Raw genomic sequence first — 23,873 nt, 5'->3', positions numbered from 1 at the left:
TAGGGAATCCAGTGGTGCTGGCCCTTTGATGTAGGCAGGATCTGTGGGGGCAGCTTTATACTTCTCTATGCGTGGGTTTAGGACCCTAGCCCTGACTGGGTATTTAAAAACCTCTGGCGCATGTTTTATTACCCCTTTGAGCATAGGTAGTATAGAAGTAGACCTATGTGCGGTATCAAAGGTGTCGAGGAGGAAATCTTCCTCTACCGGGTCAGTGTGTAGCTCTACCCCGTGAGAATGTGCCGCCCTCTGAAGTAGGTGGTGAAAACCTAATGAGTCTTCTGGTGGAGATGGCCTGGATGGATAAAGGTCATCCTGTGGGACATCTGGAATGTCTGGATTATTATGATCGTCCCATGAGTCTGGGGATCCTGTAGGGGTGGGGTCTTGTGGCACATCTGCTGGATCGTAGTAAGGGTCCCCCTGATCATCATAGTCTGGAGACGGGGTCGGAGAGTGATGAGGCAGGGGTGGAGAAGGCGGAGGGGGCGGAGGTGGAGAGGGTGGAGGAGGTGGGGAAGGCACTCTGAAAGGGGAGGTAGCAGAGTCTTTCCTCTTTGGAGGTGGAGGCGGAGCTGGTTTGTCCAAATGTCTCTTTTTAGAAGAAAGTGCCAAATGCCCAGTTTTTGGATCCTTGGTAAGTGTCTTTTGCAAAGGATCCGGTGTAAACAGTTCTTGAGACAACGGGTGTTCGGTCGGCGCCGAAGGTTTCGGGGCGATGGCTTTTTAGGCTTGTCCGTGCCGTGCTTTTTTGGAACCTCCGTTTTTTTGGTCGGCGCCGAGGCAGGTGTCGGCGCGGGAGTGTCGGTGCCGAGGGCCTTATGATGTTTGGTCGGTACCGAGAGGCTGGGTTTCGACACCAAGGGCTTTGGTGCGGAGCTCGGTGTCGAGGTCGATCTCTTTTTCGGTGCCGAAGTATGTTTATCGGCACCGCTGGCAGGCTGGCTCCAGCCTGAGCCGCCGGAAGGCTTATTAGGCTTCTTCACCGGGCCCGAAGGTGGGGTGTTCGAAGCAGTGTCTTTGGTCTTGCCTAGGCCCGGAGGCGAAGGCGTGACCGAAGCCTTTTTGGGTGTCGGCGTGGGAGGGGGTATTTTACTCACGACCCTCTGCGCCGGGGTGATGTCCTCACATCCAAGTCGTCGGCTTCGGAAGCACTGACTAGGTCCTCTTCGGTGTGCTGCTGTCCCGGAGCTTCGACGTCGTCCCCAAAGATGTCGACTGGAACGGAGGTCGAGGACTGCGCCATGTTTCGTCTGGCCCTTCGATCTCGAATAGTCTTTTTGGATCTGAAAGACTTGCAGGCGGGACAGTCTCGAGCCTCGTGTTCAGGGGAGAGGCAGTGGTTGCACGCCTCATGAAGATCGGTGTGGGGGAATTTGGACCCACATCGAGGGCACTGCTTGAATGGAGTTCTTTCCATCAGCCGGGACCGGAGCTTGGATAGGCCCGAAGGCCGCCGTTGACGACTGGAATCGAAGGTGTGTCGAAGAGAAGGTGATTGAGCAGATCAGGATCTGAACAATACCGCGAAGAGCGAGGATTCCGCTTCGATCGTCGAACTGGAAATGTTCGGAACCGGAGCGCGAAGTATTACATCCGAGCCCGATGGCGGAAAAAAACAATCTGAGGATGGAGCCGAAGCCCATGCGCAATACGGACCAAGGGAGGAGTCACCGACCTCGTGACTTCCAAAGACTTTCCAGGAGGAAAAACAAACTGCAAACATCCGGGCCCAACACCAGATGGCGATCTATGCAAAAGTGTGTAATCTGCAGCTCATATGCCTCGAACAGAAGTGTCCTGCAAGTCCAACGCTACCATCCAGTCTTGCGGGTTGAGGGCAGACAAGACCTGAGCGTGCGTCAACATTTTGAACTTCTCCTTCCGGAAGAAGCGATTGACGTCCCTGAGGTCCAAGATAGGACGCAGGCCCTTGTCCTTTTTGGGAACCAGAAAGTAGTGGAAGTACCAACCATGTCCTACTTCTGGGACAGGAACACGCTCGATGGCTGCCTTGGCCAAGAGAGCTGTAACTTCCTGCTGGAGAAGTACCAGATGATCCTCCGACATGGGGTGGTAACGAGGTGGCATGGCTGGAGGGGTAGTCTCGAAGGGGAGGGAGTAGCCCCTTCGGACTATCTGCAAAACCCACCTGTCCGAAGTGATGGTGCGCCAGTGGGGGAGGTGATTGCAAATCCTGCCGCCCACAGGCATTGATGGGCCTCAAAGGACAGACTAGGAGGGCTTGGAGGCTGCTGCAGAGGGGGGGGGTTGGTGGACTGGCTCGCCCGCTGGCCCCCTGAACCACGACGCTGGTTCCCATGTCCCCGCGAAGGTTGGGCACCTTGCTGCGGCCTGTGGCACAGGGCGGGATGTAGCGGGGCACCCCTTCCGTAGCCACCAGAGGGGCAAAAAGCAGACTGTGCCAGATGGGAGGAGAGGCCCAAGAACTTGGCCGTAGCCTTGAGTACTTGAAGCACTCTAGGGTGTTGTCTGCTTTGTCGCCAAAAAGGCGACGGCCATCAAAGGGCATGTCCATCAAGGTGTTCTGGACATCCCCTGAAAAGCCAGTGGACCTCATCCAGGCGTAGTGTCTGAATGCTACCGACATCCCTGCGGCGACAGCACTGCCCAGGCCTTCTCCAGACACTGAGGCAGCACTTACGCCACCGTATCCCACACAGAGTGCGAATAATGGCCCAAGAGACATGCGGTGTTTAAGGACCGCAGTCCTAAGCTGGCGGAAGAAAACATTATCCTGCCAAAATGGTCCAGCTTCTTGGATTCCCTTTCCGGGAGAGCTGTAGGGAAGGCACTTTGAGGCTTAGACCACCAAGCTCTCTGGGGTGGGGTGTTGGGAGAGGAAAGTGGGGTCGTCCGGAGCCGCGCGGTGGCGTCGGGCGATCATCCTGTCCACTGGAGCCCCCGTGTTGGGCCTGGACCAGGTGCCCAAAAGGATGTCAGGGAGGGCCTCATTAAACAGAAGCAGGGGCTTCGAAGAGCTCGCCGCCGGTTGAAGCACCTCAGTCAGGAGGTTAGTTCTGACCACCACCGTAGGAAGCTCGAGGTTGAGAGCCTCGGCAGCCCTATGCAACACCACAGCATATGACGCTCCCTCCTCCGTAGCCACGGTAGGAGGAGACAACATGCCATGGTCGGGTGAAGTGTCAAGAACACTAGAATTCCCCCAGTTCCTCTCGCCAGTCCTGTTCAGAACCAAGCTGGTCAGTTAAAGGGTCACCTGACCCCTCCCAGTCCTCCTCATCTTCCTCTGGTTGCCACTGTGGTTGGAAAGGGGCCCCAGAAGTGAACAGGGGCACGAAAACCCCACTCGGGCCGAATCCGGCATTGATAGATGCCGGCCCGGCACCGTGTCCACGTAAGGAAGGAGGCTGGGGTCAATGCCGGCCGGGGGGCCGACCGGCGTCGGGCACGGTAGTGCTGCTGTCGGAAGCGGTGCCGGTGGAGCCGTAATAAGGTCAACCGGCGCCGATCGGATCCAGGCGGGGATCTTGAGGGGGCCTGCGGCGCCAGGGCCGGAGCCGCCGGCAGCGAAGACCTAGGCCCCCCAAACGAGTCCGCGGGGCCCAAAGGCATGCATCACTTCGTAGAATGTACGAAGTTGGGTGGGGGTCGCTCCTGGTCCCGGAAAGGGGGGAAGGCCTGTAGTCGACCCTTCAGGCTCCGCGCACAGAGCCGCGGGAGTGGCACCAACCGCGCGCCTCGTCGATTTGGCCGACCGACAAGGAAAGGCGAAGAGCGACAATTCTTCTTATGCTTCGATTTACCAGACCCTGAGTGAGAAGACTTCGAGCCGGACTGATGGTGGCTCCGCGACCGGTCCCTCAAACTCCCTCCCGACCGGGAGCTTGAACGGCGCGGAGCCTACTGCCTTCGTTCAAGCAGCTTTCGGGACCGCTCCCGCAAAGCCTTCGACATCAACAACTGACGGTCAGAGCACAACTTGGGATCATGGTCGCGCTCCAGGCAAAAGAGGCACACGTGGTGCGGATCAGTCACCGACATCACTCGGTTACAGGAACCGCAGGCCTTTAAATGGGGCATCCCTCGTGCACCTGTTTGGAGTCGAAGACTCGAAACAAAACGTCGACAACAGTTGAGAAAAAGTTAGTCAAAAAATGACTGAGGTACCGCTCTTCCTGGATCTGCGCTGGCTGGCGCGGAAAAAGAAAGAACTGACGTCAGCGCGCGAGGGCGGCGTCTAAGTAGCTGCCGCGACGTCATCCCGGCGACCACGATGCCGACGCCGAACGCGAAGCTGACCGACGCCACCTTCCAACGCTCAGAGGTACTGCTGACGAAAAATCTTTGTGCCTCCAGTCTGACACCTGGGGGTAATTCTAAGGTAAGGAATCTATAACTAACGTGTTTCTTTCAGATATTAAATTCTTGCATTTACCAGTTTTAAATTTTAGGCATCCCACCTTGTGGGTTAAAAGGCCTACTTAGGGGTGACATGGTTAATATTTAAAAGTAGGGTTCTTACCTGCCAAAAAAGGCTATTTTGACATGTTCAACTGCAGGTTTAAAGGCTGCAGGAGTCAGGCTAGAGATGTAGGTCTGAAGCCATATTTCCTTTGTTAGCCTGGTGGATGGCAAAACATGCGCTTAACACCACAGATGACATTTAACTTTTTCCATGCCATTAGTGTATTTACTGCACTATATACTATAGCCTTACTGGAAAGTGAAGTTTACAATTACGAGTTAGTCAATTTTACCATAATTTAGGGGCCAGAGCACATACACTGGGGCCTGAATAACACTGCACCAGTGTGTAGAGTGAGTTCAAGTACCAGTCAGCAAAAATTGGGAGTGAGCATGCAAAAAGAGACACTTTCTCAAATTTGTGTTTTAGAAGAAATCCTCCATTTTCTCAGTCAGCCGTATGGTATAGTGACAGGCGCTAAAGGGTGCAGCAGCAAGCTAGCTACCAAATCTTCTTCTCTTGCTAATGAAAGTGCTGCCTGTAATATAATCTCATCACATTTTGGGTCAGTAAAGTACTAGCTGAGGGGGGCCTTGGCAAAGTGTGCAGATGTCCCGGGATGCTGGACAATTATAATTGTGCTATGAAGAGAAAGTTCATACAATAGATGATCCTACCACCACAGTCTACATACTTCAAGCGGCACACTTAGATCCCGTGATCCACACTGTAGAACACATCCGAAAGGACTAACTGAATTACCATGGAGGATCTCCCTCTGCAGTGGTCATGCACAGATCAACTCTGATTACCCTGTCCTGTCTACGGATGTGTCCAAATCAATCTTTTAGTGGTATGATGACAGAGTGGATGGGCGGGTCTAGTTGCACACCTACGTCTGCCCATTTTCAATTTTGCACCGCGCACAGAGGTACTTGCAGTGCGCGCACTTCATTCGGAAAATGAAACCTAATTACTTCTTCGTCAACGTTATACGAGCTGTTAAACGTTTTTCCATGCCCAGCTTTCCTTTTATTTAAACTACTAAACTCGATCAAAGCTGAATACCAAAAGGCAGCATGGTTAGTTTCGAATGGCTCGCTGGATAAAACCACCTTCATGTGTTCATTTCTGAATGCGAGTCTTATTGGGTACTTTGCAATTAAGAGGTTTGTCCATAAAGCATTATCCTTGGAACAAACAAGAAAATGTATTCTCATGTCTTGTTTGTTTCATAATAGGCAATTTGCGTCCTCTATATATTGATGTCCCCTTCTGCACAGCCTCTTCATCCTTTTTTATGCTTTAAGCAAAGTACATTTACGCTTTATCAAAATATAATGAAGAAAAAGAGGTTTGTGCTTAGAACGGAGATGTTTCCAGCACATCCGTTTAAGGAGATTAAAAAGGCTGTGTTGGGTCCAGTTTGTGTTACTGTTGACACTGCTCACCCTAGTGTCTCTCAATACTGACCCACAAATCCAGCTTTTTTATTTTTATCTTGGGCTCTTAACTGGCAGGGCAATGTCCCTCAGTGCAGGCATGAAGTCCATCTTTCCCAGAACATAGAACATACCCCTTTCAGCCACTGTATCTCAGTGCAGACCTAGAGCACTGCTGTGCCACATCACCTCAATCCTGACCTGCTCTCACCTATGGACGGTCCAGGGTGAGAATGTTTTAGACCCTGCTACGGGAGACCGACACAGCTCACGTCTGCAGCAAAGCTAAAACTAAGACCTGTGCATGTCAATTTATATAGCACCTCATTCGGTAACTGAGGCAGAGGGAGGGGATTTGATTAATGTGGTGAAGAAGGATTCATGAATTAAGAAGACGCCAATCAGGCAGAAAAAGTGTCTGCCTGTGAAGGGGTAACTATGAATTAATATAGATGCATCATGGCGGGTGCAGAACATGGCAGCTCGGCTGCTATTAAATCTGCCTAGACACACCATCAGCGCCAGGTCTGGAAATGTTGCATTGGCTTCCGTTAAGGCATTGTGTCCTTCAAAGTCATGTGCTATTGCCACAAAATTCTCAAATATTAAGGCCCTGAATATCTTCTCCCTTTCTTTAAACCTTACGGTCCTCAAAGAAATCTGAGATCAAGAAGAGCCCGTATTGGAGGCCGGTCCTTCAACTACTTGGCTGCCCAGATGTGAAATTCTCCTCCCCCTCGGCTCAGGCAAGTTTTTCGCAAGAATTTAAAAACATGGTTTTTCAGGTGAATTTAGACTAGGATTATTACATACCCGCTTTGCATTATAGGACTGATACCCTTGCGCTGGGACACGTTATCTGGCGTAGCTACGCGCTTTATAAATCTCATGATTATTATTATTATCATCATCTATGGTTTTTAGTATTTCACCTGAATGTGCATTTTGTATTTGTTTATTTTTGTTATTTCTCCAAAAATCTGTATAACACCTGCTAACTTTGCGCTATGAGGTGCTTTATAAACTATATCAATGGGAAAATGGTGTATGTGTGTATTGGTGTGCGTTTATGTTGTGTGTGTCAGTAGATGTCACTGTGTGCTGATGACCACACTTTTGTCTTAATTGCATATGTCTTGATGTGTGTTGTGTGTCAGCAGGCAGGGCAGCAGCAGCAGGGACTGAGGCAGCAGTAAAAGAACATAGCAGCATGTCTCACGATCAAGAGGAGATGCATGGTGTTTACAGTGGCCAGGTTTGTTTCAACAATACCGAGGTCTGAGCTGGAGACTACGTGTCTTAAATGGAAGAGAGAGCGAAAGGAGGAGCAGAATAGAAACGAGGAGCACAAGGCAAGGAATACAAAGGGCAATGGACAAAGAGTGTGAGAGCGGGACAAAGAGAATGGAGGGGAAAGGATAGAGAGGGAAATGGAGAGAGAGCGTATAAAGACAATCTGAGAAATTAAAATGGATAAAAGAGGAAGTCAATTCTATACTTTTTAAGCATATCAAGTCTGTACCACTGTGCCTATCACAACAGACATCTGAATTAACAAATCTGTTCCTTTTTAAACATTTCCTCAAATACAAGCGCATTTAACAATGCTTTCAAATTCTAGCTAATATTCATAGCCCAGAGTGTTTTCTTTGTAAATGTCTAATTATTAGAACCTCCTAAATGTATCCTTACAGAGACGTGTTGGCCCTGTCCCATCAAAAGAGTAATAGTCCTCCTGTGAAGTGTCAGTACTCTAAATCAAAATTATATGTTGAATGATCATTGATTCAGACTCCTCACATGGTGTGTGGAAGGTGTGTCCACCCGAAGTTTCCCAGCTTCTGTTTCTGGTAGAGGACAGCGAACTTTTTCATAATTTACTGTGCTGCTTTCTCTGGTAAATCCCATACACAGTCACTTAATATTAACAAGCATTGGCTTAGCCAATAGATCTCGCCTTTGGGTCACGCTGACCACGGCTGCTTGTGGGGTACAGAGACGGCCGGAATGGTCAGGAAAGTGTTTTGGCCATTGCAAAAGCCTGGGAGAAGGGACATCGTGACTAGATTTGTGCTGTATAGTTAGGGAGGTTTATGAACAAAGAATGGTTCTGTCGGGTTCTCATAAGTTATTTCATCAGCGCACTAAGTGTTGCACAACCCAAATACTAACAGGGCATCAATATTACCCACGCCTAGACACATGTGAGCAGTTATCAGAAATAATCACAATAACACAGTCTGTGCATATCCACTGTGCATTTTATCTTAATTAATTCATTCATATATACTCAATTTTTCAAAAGATACAAGGCTGTTTGCAATGGGTGAAATATATACAGTGATCATGTGACATATGTGTTTAGTGATAAACAATTTGTGCAGTATATACAAGGTGGTTCAGGATTTATATACAAGGGAATGGACAAGGATTTTGGTGGCCAGACTCATAACCATGGGCCCTGGTGGCTACAAATGCTCATTTTGATATGCAGGGCCTTGGTTGATCTGAGCCTTGTTCTATCGTCGACGTTTCATCACACACGGGGTGCTCCCTTCGGTAGTCACTACGGGTCTACATCAGGACATTGTGCGGAGGGTTTGGTTACAGCCTAGTCCAAACTAGAAAGTATTCTGGCTGCGTGTGCCCCTACGTGGCGCCTGGCGGAAGACTCTGCAAGGACCCTGGCGTATGAATAGCTAAGGTTTATGTTGACGGGTAGGTCGATCAGCCAGTATAGTTAGGGAGGGGCAAAGAGACCAAACATGCTGTACAGGGGACTGGCCTGCTCGATACAAGGAGGAAGATTGTCCAGTGCCCTGTACAAGTGGCTGATGGTTGAGGGCTTTATTTATACAGAAGGCGACACAGTGAGCAGGGCTGTGCATGAGAGGCAGAGAGATCTAAGCAGTGCTATAAAGGAGAGGCACAACGACCATGTCTGCGGCATGCGAGAATATAAAATCCGACTCTGGCTGTGGTGTTAAGTGAGTGGCCATGGCTGTGCTGTACTGCAGGGGGAATAGTGATCACGGCAGTGCTGCTGAAAGGGTGAGGCGTCCAGTGCGGTTCTGTACAGAAGGACATTGGCCGTGGGTGTACCTTACAGGAGGGATGTATCCAGGGGTGTGCTGCAAGACACCAGCACAAGTGACCAGGTGTGTGTTGTACAAGAATGGCCAGCGACTGTTCTATACAGCAAGGGGTTAAGTGACAAAGGCTGTGCCCTACAAGGGGCGCAGTGGCCTGGAGTGTATAGAAGGAACAAAGTGACCAAGGGTTTGCTGTGCATAAGGAAGATAGAGTGATTAGCCTGGTTGCACGGAAGTTGTTAGCGGGGACTCAGGTGACCAGGGCGGTGCTAATTAGAATGGCAGAATTACCAGGGTAGTGAGGGTCAAGGGAGTCTGAGTGGAGCGTAAAGGAACACTGTTTGAATTTACTGTAAAGGCAGAGAGGCTTCCGTAGGCACACAATAACAAAGCAAACGAAACAGCCGGCGCACAGTAGAGGGAGGGGGGACAACAAAGCTGCTCACGGTGGCCGTGACTGCGGCTCTTACCTCCTGGCTGCTGTGGGGGCTGCGACTGATGCTGGGCACGAGCTCTTTGTCCTGCGCCGCTGACAATCCGGCGCTGGGCTGTCGGGATACTAGAGGAGCAGGGAACTAGCAGGGAAGCGGCTCTGTGATGTCTGAAGTAAGATGGCCGGGAGGAGGGGGCTGAGGACGACGATCCACTGTACACAAATCAGTAACGCCGGCCTCGTCAGAGCTAGCACTGCACCAACAGGATGTCAGGAGGAGTTCATAGCACACAGTGGAACTGCACAATAAAGCTCCTCAGGGTGGGGGATACTCTAAATAAGTGCACCATGAACAGGCAAATCTAGGACGCCGTAAGTGTCCGTATATATGAACGAGCAAGCACAAGCAGAAACGTTTAAAGACATGGACAAACATGCCCGCGAGTGGTGCGAGAACTGTAAGGAATGCAGCTGCCATCGTGCCCGCCGCTGCCCGCGAAAGTGAAAGCGACCGGGCTAATTGGAAACCTGATCCCCAACAGATGGCACCCTGGGCGCTGCTGCTCGCTCCCGCAAGCTGTAGGCCGTGGGAGTAAACATTTAATGAAAAAGGTGGGGCATGCACCCGCCTTTGGCCAATTGCGTGCTTTCATTTTTGAAAGCCACACGCAAAGGCCAATACAATGTGAGGAAAATCTAAAACCACACGCACCAGAATTCTGAAAGTCTGGAATGATTCCAAGAGGCCCTTTCCTAGAGCAGCGCATGCGCGCTGCGCTAGGCTCACCTAAAAATAGGTTTTCTGGCTCTAGTTCCATCACAGCCATCACAGTAAAAGCCCTTAATTGACACAGTTGTTCAGAGGACTGTGTATCCTAAATGCAGTGTGCCTGCGGATGCCCCGAAAACACCATCTGTAGTCTGCATTTTTTATTGTATTCAAAGAGGCCAAATTATAATTCTTTAGCATTGGCAAGGCGTTATGTCGTCTTACAGGAGCAGGGATTCAGAGTAGAGCTGTTTTGTTCATAAAAGCAAGTTGCTACACTCTTTGCAAAACCTCTTCCTTCTATGATGGTGCTGATATGATCATATTGCTTCACGCCCTGGATGAGACATGCTGCAGAGTGTAGGATGCCTTTAAGAAGTGTCAGTGTGGAGTCTGGAAGGCCATGCAGCAAGACATTACCCCAATCCATATGCAAGAGTACAAGTTCGTGAACAGAACTTCTGAAGTCGCTTTCTGGAAGAAATCATTTCACTTTCCTTGGAAGAGAGAGCTAGTATCAGATTCATGTTCTTGAGCCAGGGTGTACCGTTTCCTGTTTGCTGTTCCTGGCAAATCGTAGGAATTACATCTTGACTGATTTGGTCATTGGTTTTATCATTAGATTCAGAGTTTTCATAACATGTCAAATAATTATTAAAAGGTTAAATAGGCGGAATGTACTAATTCGTTGTGGTTAAATAACCTAAATTGGGTGCCAGGGGAAAGATCATAAGGCTTTTCCTGTCATTGTGTGAGAGATTAAATAAACAATTTAAGGGATGGGTTACACAAGTGAGTTGATCTACAATGGTAACAATGGACTGAGGTTTTTCAGTCTTAATTGTGAGGAATATTTCAAAGCATTTCAAGCTGTGAAATATTCCATACTGGAGAACCAGGCTATGCACAAGAGAAGAGGTGTCACATACCACACCTGTGCTGCTATCTTGTGTGTAAGCCAGCTTTTAGCAGACTACTCTTCTATGCATGTTAGTACTTGACCTCCAGTTTTGTACGTGTTACATTGTCAATGACTGTAATTGTAGGCATGTTAAGGTGTCATTCTAGAGAGAGTAATTTCAAGATGCACACAGATATGTAAAATCAAAGGTTTCATAAACAGTTATGTTCATGGTAAAGTTTACCATGCCAAGGTTGTGTACATGTTATGATTTCATAAATAATACTTGTGCAAATCTGTAGGACTCCATGTGTTATTAAATCACATGCATTCTTACCTGGGTAGTGGCAGTGATAGAAAGCACAAAGGTGGGAACTGTAGAACAGCTGAGATTGAGAAGACGACCCTACGTGAGATTTCAAAAAAGAGAGAAAACATTATAAACAAGCAGGACTGATGGAATTAGATGAGAACGTTCTGATCTATAATCATTCATTTGGTCAAGAGAAACCTTGCCCAGCTTAAATTACTGCACATCATCAAAAAGTATTACGTTTGTAGTCAAAGTGTTAAAAAGTATTACTTTTGTAGCCACGGAGGTGTGTGGGGAACAGTACTACGAGTCCAGGAACACAACAAGATGATTGATAGACTGGTTTGCTCATTCACAACTGAAACTGGCAAAAGAGGTGCAAGCAGGCAACTATACAAAAACATAGTGGGCAAGCAAGGGTCGGTACCTTTAATTTCATAACACACTTGCACGTCTTGTAGTCAAAACAAGTTCTGCCAAAAGGAAAGATTCTTCACGGCAAGAGGTCTCTGATGGCTGTTGAGTCCAGTACTCAGGTGCATACTTCCTCATCTTTTTCAACGGTTGTCCAATGAAAAAGGGAGATTGATCTAGGCTAGCGAGAGCCCAAAGCAGCCATTGCGGCTTGCACTCATAACTGCCCTTGCCACACTCCATATGTCTTGTTACCGCTGTCACCGTTTGACCCCTGCAACCATGGCCTGTCAGAACTCAGACTCTCCATTACTGCCTTGGCCTGGTCCCTATAGGTGCTAGGCCTGGTCAAAGATGGAGAGAGTAGCTATCACTCGCCTGAACCCTGTTAAGGCCTGGCACCACAAGGCTGCTTGCTACTAGGGCCTGATGCCCGTTCCTTACATCACTTGCTGCAGCTGCATCAAAAGACACCATAGACCGGGAAAGCATAGCAGGCCAGGGAGTTGTTTGCTGGGAGCAATGATGACAGCTGCCGCCGAGTAAGTAACTGATGAGGAGCGCAGCTGCAGACCGCCTGACTGTCTGGATGCATGTGTGAGTTAGTGTGCTAATGAGAGACCTTGTGAGAATTAGCGAGTGTGTTTGTGGGGGTTTTTGAGGTGGTAAGCTGGTGGCTCACTGGTGATCCTCACACGAGCTAGATGTCATAATGTGGCCATCTGTCTACCCCCTGCGTAACAAGGGCCTTTCCTTGATATACTGTGGGCCTTCTTAACTACCTTTAAGATATCCCAGGCATACCTGAGATACTGTGGTCGTTCTCTGTATGTTTTCGGCCAGGTTTGTTCAAACAGAGTCCGCCAACAGGTTCGGCGCTATCCAAAAGAATTATGACATGAACAGAGATCCAGCAGTTAATATAACAGCCATCTCTAATTTATAAAATGTATCTACTTCACACACTGGGCCATTGGGCATGATTTATGCCACAAACACCCCAACAACACTGTGTGTTTCAGATGTGTAGATTACCTTTAGAACACCGGTTAAATCCAAAGACTACGTTGGTGTTCTTGGAGGATCTTTTCAGTAGTCAGTCATGCAAGTTTACTAACAAGGTTCAAGAGGAGCAACATAAGACTTACCTCTGCAAGAAGAATAACCCGTTTACCATCCGGCCAGATTACATGATCCACCTGTGAACGGACACGCTCCCAGGTCAGCTCTGGAGTGCGCAGGCTGGTCTAAAAGGCAGAATGAACCTTTTTACAACACAACTCGCACTATTACTGTCTACACAGCCTGAGACAAACATTCTACTTTAAATCAGAGGAAGAGTCAGAGAAAATTAGTGTCACAGATTTTATAAAAGTGCCTAACAAGGTAAACAATAAGTGTCTGGTATTGAGAGGTCATCTACCATACTCACTGGTGTTAGCACAATACATGCACTGTACTTCTTTCATATCAGGTAAAGGTTAGCTTTGTGTTATGGGCCTGAACGACACTGATTGGTGAAGCCAGATGAGCAGCAGAGGCTTTGGTGACTTGGATCTGAGAAAGCCATATTTGTTGGCCAATGGTTCGGTACACAAGGTTTTTACTACTGCATGAGCTGATGGACTGCTGCAGTCCTAAGGCTTCAAATGAGGTGTAGTATGAAGAAACCCTATGATTTAGATGGCACTACAGTGACATATGGAGATACTTAGATTAATCTGAACCACTAATGAATGACCACACCTGCTTAATTTGATGTAAACCAAAGTAAAATCTGTATTAGCTGATGGTCAGCTCTGTTCTCTAAGGGACATAAGCATTCTGACGGTCATGTCTGCTATATACCGTATAATGATTTGAATGCTGCCCCTTAAGTGGGGAAGATAAGACAATCTGTCTATGAAATGAGGTACAGAGGTAGATTGAAAACAATGCAAATAAGAAACCATGTTTAGCTCACCACGTCAATCTCTGTGTTGGAATGCCCCATATTACATACAATGCAGCTATTCTTCATTCGGTCCAGCTGCTCCCGGGTCACCACATTTTTATTTCCTACAGAGGTGGATAGAATTTAGTTGGGAAGTGAAAACTGTGAAATGCAAACACCTCGATCACCACAGTGAAATATGTGCAATCATCCAGCTCACTAAAGGTAGAGTAGGCCACATATTTTGCTCATATGGGGCAGCATCATGCACAAATCCTTGCTCACTATGGAGTGATGAATGCATACATCCTGCTCATCAAGGTGAGATTCTTGCAAACGTTTTGCCAACCTTGAGTGGACTAAGGCCTCACATAGAGGGATGCCTGCACACATTCTTCTCACACTGGAGAGATTCCTGCCATCTGTTCTACCATACAGCAAGCATGCTTTTTCATTGGAACGCAATTTGTTTACTACAGGGTGATGCTATATAAGAACAGATATGAAAATGCTTCCCATTTTGATGGTGTTAAATTAGGCATAAGGGGTGTGAAAAATGAGACATGATAATATTACAAGTAATACTGTAGGGATTGTAATACTTGGCTTGAAATTAAAAACACATTCTAATGTGCCAAACTATTAGCCTGAAGCAATGCATGTTCATGTCTTTGAACAAAGCCGTCTATCAACTATGGCAAATGAATTTCCTATCATTGTGATTTTGGTGTTCATAGTCCTGTCTCTACCATGATCCTGAATGGGAACAGTCTTGTGGCTCAGGAAGGACCAGAAAAAAATTCCAGCACATTCCTCACTTTATGAGTATTCCTGCCATACTTTAGACTGGACTGGAAATCTTTTTCCCCAGCAATGACTCTCCAGTTTCACCAGGTGGTGCCACACATATCCAGCCATGATCCCACCTCCAGATGTGATATCATCAGAGTACAGTAAGTGACAACCGGAGTGCTGTTGTCAGGTTTTGCTAATCTTTCCTCACCCCTTGGAGGTGTCTGGAGAGGAAGGAAGAGAGCCTCAACAGCAACATATGCAACACACATGTTTACATTACTTGGGATCTCATTAATAACAGCAGTCATTGGGGTGGAGATATAATAGTGAGGAATCTGCTGGATTATTATGTATCCACCAGAAATATAGTTATTGAAGGCAAGTAGTGTTCGCACTATCACTGTAGTGGATACCAAAGGGGATGAGATGGACGGAGCGTTTGAGCAAATCAAACACTCATCCCCAGTAAACTGATCTGGGTTTAATCCATCATCATTCTTTAGCTCACTCCACCACCTCAGTTCAGACATAGCCATATGCAAATCAGTCTGACCGTGTGCCTCATGGGAACAGTCCAGCCCGAACTGCCAAGCCATGTCTTCCTTGGACCGGAAACAAGCATCCTGGGACCGGTTTCTGGCTAATCAGCCGTCATCAGCCAGGCTAGCTTGAATCCAGTGGTAAAGTGAGCGAGGGACCCATGTCTGGGCATACCCTGCCAACTTAGGGCGAACAAAGCGATACCAAAGGGGATGATGGGCGGAGCATTTGAGCAAATCAAACACTCACCCCAGTCAACTGATCTGGGTTTAATCCATAATCATTCTTTAGCTCACTCCACCACCCCAGTTCATTGATTTGCTCAAACTCTCCGTCCATCATCCCCTTTGGTATCGCTTTGTTCGCCCTAAGTTGGCAGGGTATGCCCAGACGTGGGTCCCTTGCTCACTTTGCCACTGGATTCAAGATAGCCTGGCTGATGAGGGTTATGAACCCGAAACCGGTCCAGGATGCTTGTTTCCGGTCCAGGGAAGACATGGCTTGGCAGTTCGGGCTGGACTGTTCCCATGAGGCACAGGGTCAGACTGATTTGCATATGGCCATGTCTGAACTGGGGTGGTGGAGTGAGCTAAAGAATGATGATGGATTAAACCCAGATCAGTTGACTGGGGGTGAGTGTTTGATTTGCTCAAACGCTCCGTCCATCATCCCCTTTGGTATCGCACTGTAGTGGATGGCAGAATTGGTGCTGCAGTCCACTAGTGACATTTAACTTATACTGCTCGGCCAAGTATACAACACATTAGGGGTCAAAGTAAACACTACTGACTCACATCTCAGGCACTTAGTGATGGGTATTTTTCTTGAGCTGTGTTACAACATTTGTTTGGTTAACTGGCAGTACTCAATCCCACATCACAGCAAGGGTCTGCTTCTGGATTCATTTATAAGGAATCTACAGGAATATGTATTCATCAGAAGGAAACTAGACCTAATACTACTGGCCCAAGAAATGTCCAGAGCCTCATTGGAGACGAAATTCAATGCCATCATACTAGATGTCAACATTTTCAGAGATATCATCTCAAGCTGGCGGTCAGAGTGTCACAGAATGTAGAAGACACTCTTAACCTACAGCCCCAATCATCAGATTGTCACCTGCAATTACAGGATACCACAGAAAGAGTGTGCTTCTTGTAGGGCAGGGCAGAGGATGACAAGGGGGGCTCAAGGCGTAACAATACTGGGTGGTTGGTATGCCTCAGGGGGCAAAGGGGACTGGTGTTGCAGGTTTTATTGAGACCTGGTGTTAAGACTTCACCCCTGCTCACTGCCTGACCTTTTTTTCCACTGAGTGAGTGCATCGAGTCCCTGACTGCTACCCACCCCCAGCGCCCTGCGATGCATGACAAGATCCTCTACTTCATGGACAGAAAAGCCATACTATGCACTGCCCATCGAAAAGGCACTCTTGCGAGAGGCAATCCTCAATTTGTTTTATTTCTGGATTACACACTGGCAGTCCAACTCTTTCAAAGAGTAAAACGTTAACTCCGCGAGTTGGTTATCCAATACTCTCTCTTGTTCCCAGCCAAATTTAAGACCCTAATCAGGCACAAAACATATTTTCACAGACTCAAAGATGGCATGGGACTGGGCTGAGAACCTGTGGACCTCCTCCCAACCGGGGAACGATTCTGGATGGACTAAGTATGAAGCCAGGTAGAGTTGCCGCCGCCCTTTCAAGTGACTGGACAGCGGAGCTCGCTCTAAATCACGGCCCCTGTCTCAGGAGCATGATACGAATGTCAACGTGCGCTGCTGGCCGCAGCCTATTTCCAACGTCTGTCAATAACGTTATCCATCCACTTATTGAAGTCTACAGATAGAGCAGACTCCTTGCTGACGTCATCCATGCACCCATTTCCTTAAGATGTTGCCCCACAAGTCACACCTATGACTGCTGATGACCTAATATATTTGTCAAATGCTTACATTTATATGAGACACTGCTGGTGACCTGCCAGACCTATCAGAGCTAGTGGATAGCCCTTTGTTGCCTCTACATGATGAGGTCCCTCTCCTTGGGTGGGCGGTTTTGCCGCTGGCTGGGTGGGGGAGGGTCCACACTTTGAATTGAGAGGGACATCCCAGTACTTCCTACGGAGAGTCTACCTCGTCTTTTACTCCCATGCCAATTTCGATTTTGTCTGGACTACCCCTGCCTCATCAAGAAACACTGGAGGCTGCCAGTCAGGTCTTAATCGCTCGTCATTACGGTAACATATGTAACAAGTGATTCCCTCTCCATGTTGTGTTGGGATATGGTTACTACGACCCCTGCATAATACTTAGTATTCTACTGCGCCAGTTTGCATGGGCTGCTGGTTGTATTCTGTCCCTCAAGTTAGTTCCATTATAGTTTGAGTTGATTTAGAGTGTTAGATGTTTTGACCCAGTTGGTGGGATGAATTAGATTTTCGTTTCAACCGATGCTGACTGGGCATAAAACATGGGAAGTTTTAATTCATCTTCTGTGGGTATGACAATTACTGCATCCAGTTTAAATAAATATAACATCACCACCTGGAACATTAGGAGTATGAATAACCCAACCAAACGGTACCGGGTTCACTCCCTTTTCAAGATATGAGGCATACAGATAACACTCATAGGAGTCCCATACCACTCTGGAAGAGGGTGTTATAATCCACAAATGCTGGCACAGGCATGTTTTCAATATAAAATTATTCCACATACACCAGGAGAGCCTTGATTTGGATCAGGGCGGGAACCCCCGTTTGTGATTGATACATCGGTGATCGACCCAGAGGGCAGGTTCACCTTAGTTGAAGAAAACCTAGACAGTATATATGCCCACACGTTGACAAACAGGTCTTCCTCTTGGTCGCACAATCAGAGGCTCTTGGAGAGGATTTTAACGCCGTTCTGGATGTTAATATAAACAGATCGCGTCCTCCACTCCCGAGAGCACAAACTATCTTGAACATCGAGATACTAATCCAATGGCTTTACCACTGGACACTCTGGTAATCACATAACCAAACCACTTGATTGTACTATATATATATATATCATCTACTGGCGGTCGCCAGTAGATAGTTATAGTTAGGATCGTGTATCCATAGGAAATCTCAAAATTCTATTTTGAATAACTTTGGCGCCGGTTGACGAATCCTCGCGAAATTTTCAAAACTAATGGGGCGCTCCGTTCAGCTCCTACCCTGAAAGTCTCGGGGTGATTCGTCAAGTAGGGGCCGAGAAAAAAGGGGGGTCCAAAAAAGTGTTTTCCCCATGCATTTTTCCATAGGACCTTTAGACACAGCTACAGCCTGAACGGCTGAACAGAATTACTTGAAATTTGGCAGCGAGGTAGCCATTAGGTCAAGGAAGTGCCTTTCGCAGGTCTGGTGTAAATCTGTTCAGTATTTCCTAGAAAATAGCATTTAAAAGCATATCAATATCTATACGCGCGCAGGGTGCGCGCACTGTGCAAGCCCTGTGCTGATTGGTTGTTAGATGTCAGTAAACATTCGAATCGGTCAAAATCAGGAAGTGTCGGCCGCCATTTTGTCTGTCGCACTGAAAAGGAAAGGTGGAGAACGTGAATAGGGGGCAGGGTAGGGAGTTCTTGACCCCCTAGCCATTGTCAGGGGGTCACAGTGGGACCCCGAATGGCCAAAAAAAAGATTTAAATTTTTTTTAAAAACATCGCGAGGTGCGCGCACTCTGCGCGCACCTGAAAAAAAACATTTAAAAAATAGAAATAAAAATCAAGTTTAAGTGTTTAGATATTAGGTGGCTCTAAAAAGAGCCCTTGTGTTTATTGAGTGTTTTTCGGTACCTACAAGTAAGTAACGATGCAGAGTCTAAAGTTCAAGAGGAAGACTCTGTTCCCTTCATCATTGAAATGTACACCGTCTCCTCTATAAATGTCTTGCATGTTGTAACGCAAGTTGTTGTGGTATATAGAACCCATACCATAGTCTCTGAGGAAAGCAGAAACAGACTTATTGACGTGCTTTCTTGCTTTGTCAATCTGCGGACAATATTGGTTGGACCAGTTCCACTTTTGCCTTTGGCATATATTAGAATATAAAAAGGCAGTTTGTGGAAAAAGTGACATCAATTGCAGAAAGGTGTCCTTAATAAGCATTTCCAGACCTACCCCAGTTAAAGTGCCTAGGTCATTACCACCACAGTGCACAATAATAAGGTTAGGCTGTGGGAGATGTAGAAAGGTTTTCACCAAAGGCATTAATTGGTGCCACTTTAACCCTCTCTGACCAATCCATTTAATGTCTACATTTGGCAAAGCAAGGTCTTTGAAAATACCTATTTTTTCTGCATACTTTTCACTCCAGAAGACATAGCTATGACCTACAATCCACACTGTGAACATCTTCCAAGGAGAACAGGATGCACTCAGGAGGTGTCTCAGTAGAATGGCAATATGAAAAGAAAGACAGTTAAAAAATGGAGGCATACATACTTTTTTTTAATAAAAAGAACTCATTGGCTGATTCAAACCATTTTACAGTTAAAACTAGCCTGTATGTTTACATTTTTAAAAGCATGTTTTGGATTGGTACAGAAAAATGTGTTCCCACTGAACATTACTTTGGATTTGCTGTTAGGTTTGAAAAGTCAAGCAGTCTTGCGCTTTGGATTTGAAACATTGTGTGCTGAACTTCTGACCTCTCTGCTCACACCAGTGTTCCATGACCTGTTGCTATGGTAGCAGGCAGAAGTCATGTTGGGGGAAGGGATGATTTGGAAAGGGGTTGAAAGTTGCAACCAATAGAAATGTGTGATTCCATTTGAAAAAATGTGGAAAGGACTGTGATTTTACATTAACATGTATATGTGTGAAAAAAGAGAGGGAAAAATTGCCATTTACTGGTTGTGGAGAGAGGAGAGAGGTGTACAGCTCGGAGATTCTGGCTCTGATAATCTGCTGTTTGAGTGCCACATTTCTTTCTCAACTAATTAATTTTAAAGGTGAGTTATGAGTTTGAGAGGGGAAGTATGTGGTGTATTTTGATATAAATAATAGAATTGTCATTCTTGTTTTAAAGTTGTGTTTTACATTTTGTGATTTAGGAGAAATTTAACTGTCTTGAACTTGTAAGATATTATGGAGTATGTCTTCACTGTAAGTTAAGGTGTACTGGTATCACTGAGGAATACTGTTTTGTGCCTAGAATCACATCATGAGTCTGTGTGCACACAGGATTTGTTGTCAGAGATTTAATTTGTGTTGCTCTTGTTCTGTTAGCCTTGCACTCACAGAAAAGGGGCAGTTTGTTTGCTTAAAGTGTGATGGTTAGCATTCAGCAGAAATTAGTTACTCACAAAAAAGAGGCAAATGCAAACACATTTGAATATAGCATGGTACATTTTCCTACCACTTTAAAAGTGGTGTTTTACATTTTATGTTAAGGAAGATATTTAAGTGCCTTGAACATGTTAGATATTATTGAGTATGTCTTCACTATAAGTTAAGGTGTACTGGTATCACCCAGGAATACTGTTTTCTGCCTAGAATCACACCATGACACAGTGTGCACACAGGAATTGTTATCAGAGATTTAATTTGTGTTGGTCCTGCTCGATTACCCTTGCACTCGCAGGAAAGGGGCAGCTTGTTTTTTGTAATACATGGTCATGGTGTCAAGGAGCTGTTAGGACATGTGCTCTTTTCTGCTTGTCTAAAATATAAGAAAAAAGTGTCAGGCTGTTACAATAATTATCACTTACTCCACCACAGTACTAAATGTGCTTTCAAATTGCCAAACAAAATATCGCTTTGTGGTTAGAATCACACAATGAGTCTGTGTGCACACAGGAATTGTTGTCAGAGATTTAATTTGTGTTGCTGTTGTTTTGTAAAACTTGCACTTTTAAGAAAGGGCAGTTTCTGTTTTTCAACTGTGTTGCTTAGCACTCAGCAGAAATCACTATCTGAAAAATGAGAGGCAAATGCAAACACATTTGAAAATAGCATGGTACATTTTCCTACAAATTTAAAAGTTGTGTTTTACATTTTATGTTAAGGAAGATATTTAAGTGCCTTGAACTTGAAAGATATTATGGAGTATGTCTTCACCATAAGTTAAGGTGTACTGGTATGACCCAGGAATACTGTTTTCTGTCTAGAATCACACCATGAGACAGTGTGCACACAGGAATTGTTGTCAGAGATTTAATTTGTGTTGCTGTTGTTCTATAAAACTTGCACTCGCAGGAAAAGGGCAGCTTGTTTTCTTCAACTGTGATGGTTAGCACTCAGCAGAAATCACTATCTCACAAATGAGAGGCAAATGCTAACACATTTGAAAACCACAGGGTAGATTTTCCTTCCACTCCTGCAATGGGTGAGGTAGATCCTACATGTTCAAAACTCCAATTAACCTTTACCAAACATGTACTCTTACACACATATCTGCAGTCTTCATGCAGTTGAAAAAGTCTCCATGCAGATCTCTCTTGCAACTGACAATACACAGTCTCCAGAAACACACTCTTTGCACACATGCATCAGCTTCTCCTACACTCCCATGCATAATACTCAGCTCTGTGTTGTGTTTCAGATAGCAGTGTATAACGCAAACACATTCAACGTCACAAAGGCTCATTTCCTTTGCTCTACTCTAATCACTCACCCTGTAACACATGCTGATGGTCTCAAGTAGCTATTGGGACATGTGCTCTTTTTTGCCTCTCTAAAATATAAGGGAAATGTGTGAGGCTGTCTCAGTAATTATCACTTGCTCCATCCACAGTACTAAATGTGCTTTTAAATTGCCAAAGGAAATATTGTTTTCTGCCTAGAATCACACCATGAGTCTCTGTGTACACAGGAATTGTCAGAGATTTAATTTGTGTTGTTGTTGTTCTGTAAAACTTGCACTTTCAGGAAAGGGCCAGCTTGTTTTCTTCAAATGTGTTGGTTACCACTCAGCACAAATCACTATCAGAAAAATGAGAGGCAAATGGTAACACATTTCAAATTAACTAGGTAGATTTTCCATCAAATCTTGTAATGGGTGAGGTAGTTCCTACATGTACAAAACTCCAATTAACGTTTACCAAACGTGTACTCTTACACACATATCTGCAGTCTTCATGCAGTTGAAAAAGTCTCCATGCAGATCTCTTTTGCAACTGACAATACACAGTCTCCAGAAACACACTCTTTGCACACATGCAGCAGCTTCTCCTACACTCCCATACATAATACTCAGCTCTGTGTTGTGTTTCAGATAGCAGTGTGTAACGCAAACAGATTGAATGTCACTAAGGCTCTTTTCCTTTGCTCTAGTCTAATCACTCACCCTGTAACACATGGTCATGGTCTCAAATAGGTGTAAGGACATGTGCTCTTTTCTGCTTCTCTAAAATATAAGAAACATGTGTCAGGCTGTCACAGTAATTATCATTTGCTCATCAACAGAAGTAAATGTGCTTTCAAATTGCCAATCAAATATCGTTTTCTGCCTAGAATCACACCAGGAGTCTGTGTGCACACAGGAATTGTTGTCAGAGATTTAATTCATGTTTCTCTTGTTTTGTAAGACTTGGACTCGTAGGAAAGGATCAGCTCATGTGATAGGATTTAAAAAGTTGAAAAAAAAAATTGTAATGAATTAAAATTACATAAAGGTATTTTTTTTTAGTTTTTTGCAGGTATTGCTGAGCAACAGTGAAAAAATATAAAGATGCCTGTAAAGTCAAGAAAGAGAAAAGAAAAGAAACAACAACTATATTTGAGGACAACTGGTAAAAAAAAAAATAGGAGGAGAAGCGTGTGTTGGAAAACAGAAAAAGTCTTCTGGTAAGCAAACTAAAGAATTTTTAAAAAATATCTTCCAAAAAAAACCAAAATGATCGAAAGATAAATTCAAACAGTGTTTCAAGTACAAAACAACAACAGAGTCGACAGCAAAAACAAAATGCTAATGTAGACTCAGAAGTAAGAAAGAGTGACTTAACACGGAAAATAGATTTTAAAAACATTAGTCGAAAAATGTTTCAGAGAAGAGTGATGTTAAATTTGCTAAAGGATGTGAAAAAATATAAGAAGAAAACCACATTTTATAAGAAAAAGAAATTAATTGAAAGTATTGTTACCAAGGCATTAGATATAAAAAAAAAACTATTCATTTTAATTTTGAACAGGATGCGTAGATTAGATAAATTAGTCAATGCAATGAAGTCACAAAGCAAAAGGAAAAGAGAAGTAAAAAAATAACTTTTGTAAAGTGTTCTTAGGAGAATGGAAGCATAGTTCAAGTACTGAACCATTTTTTAATGAAGAGAGTTATCTTCAAAGTAATAGTTTGTTGCATGCAGTTGACACCAATGGTAGAGCATATGAAGTTAAGGATGGTTGTGTAATGGAAAAGGAGAAAATGGTTCCAAGAAATGAGGAAGAAGTGATGGCTGATGAGGTTATGGGGAGACGTCCTAAAGCCCCAGTGTACACTTGGAATTGTAGTAGTATTTGTACTGTGCGTCAGGAATCTATTGATAAATTACGTGACTTTCTAAGAGAATATAGTAAAAAGAGTGTTAAACAGAAAATTAAGGTGCTTCAAAGACTAGATCCATGCAGAGTGAGAGAGAATACTGGTTTGCATGGACATTCTCTGGCTTGTCTATCTAGGAAAGTGTGTCAAAGTGTTTTTCACCATTTTAGGATGCTGGCTGTTCATCATACTGAAATGAGAAAGTTTGTGAGAACATTGTATTTTGCTAAAAGTCCAGCACTAAAGTTGAATGAGTTGAATAATGCTCTGTTACGTGG

At 45.4% G+C, this 23,873-nt stretch overlaps 1 protein-coding gene across 3 annotated transcripts in view; it reads right to left on the bottom strand.

Annotated features, from left to right (window-relative positions):
• Positions 1-23,873, bottom strand: part of LOC146871773 (S-adenosylhomocysteine hydrolase-like protein 1) — a 906,307-nt gene that overhangs the window by 48,454 nt on the left and 833,980 nt on the right. For all 3 annotated transcript variants that reach the window (XM_085651314.1, XM_085651321.1, XM_085651329.1), the window contains exons 12-14: positions 13,778-13,872; positions 12,963-13,061; positions 11,425-11,493 (exon numbers count right to left, since the gene is read on the bottom strand). In XM_085651314.1, coding sequence (XP_085507440.1) covers positions 11,425-11,493; positions 12,963-13,061; positions 13,778-13,872 — 263 coding nt within the window. The remainder of the gene's footprint in view (positions 1-11,424; positions 11,494-12,962; positions 13,062-13,777; positions 13,873-23,873) is intronic.

This window comes from Triturus cristatus, chromosome 1_1 (genome assembly GCF_964204655.1).
Source record: "Triturus cristatus chromosome 1_1, aTriCri1.1, whole genome shotgun sequence".
NCBI lineage: Eukaryota > Metazoa > Chordata > Amphibia > Caudata > Salamandridae > Triturus > Triturus cristatus.
Note: the sequence above shows the minus strand (reverse complement) of the source record. Positions and strands in the feature narration are given on the sequence as shown.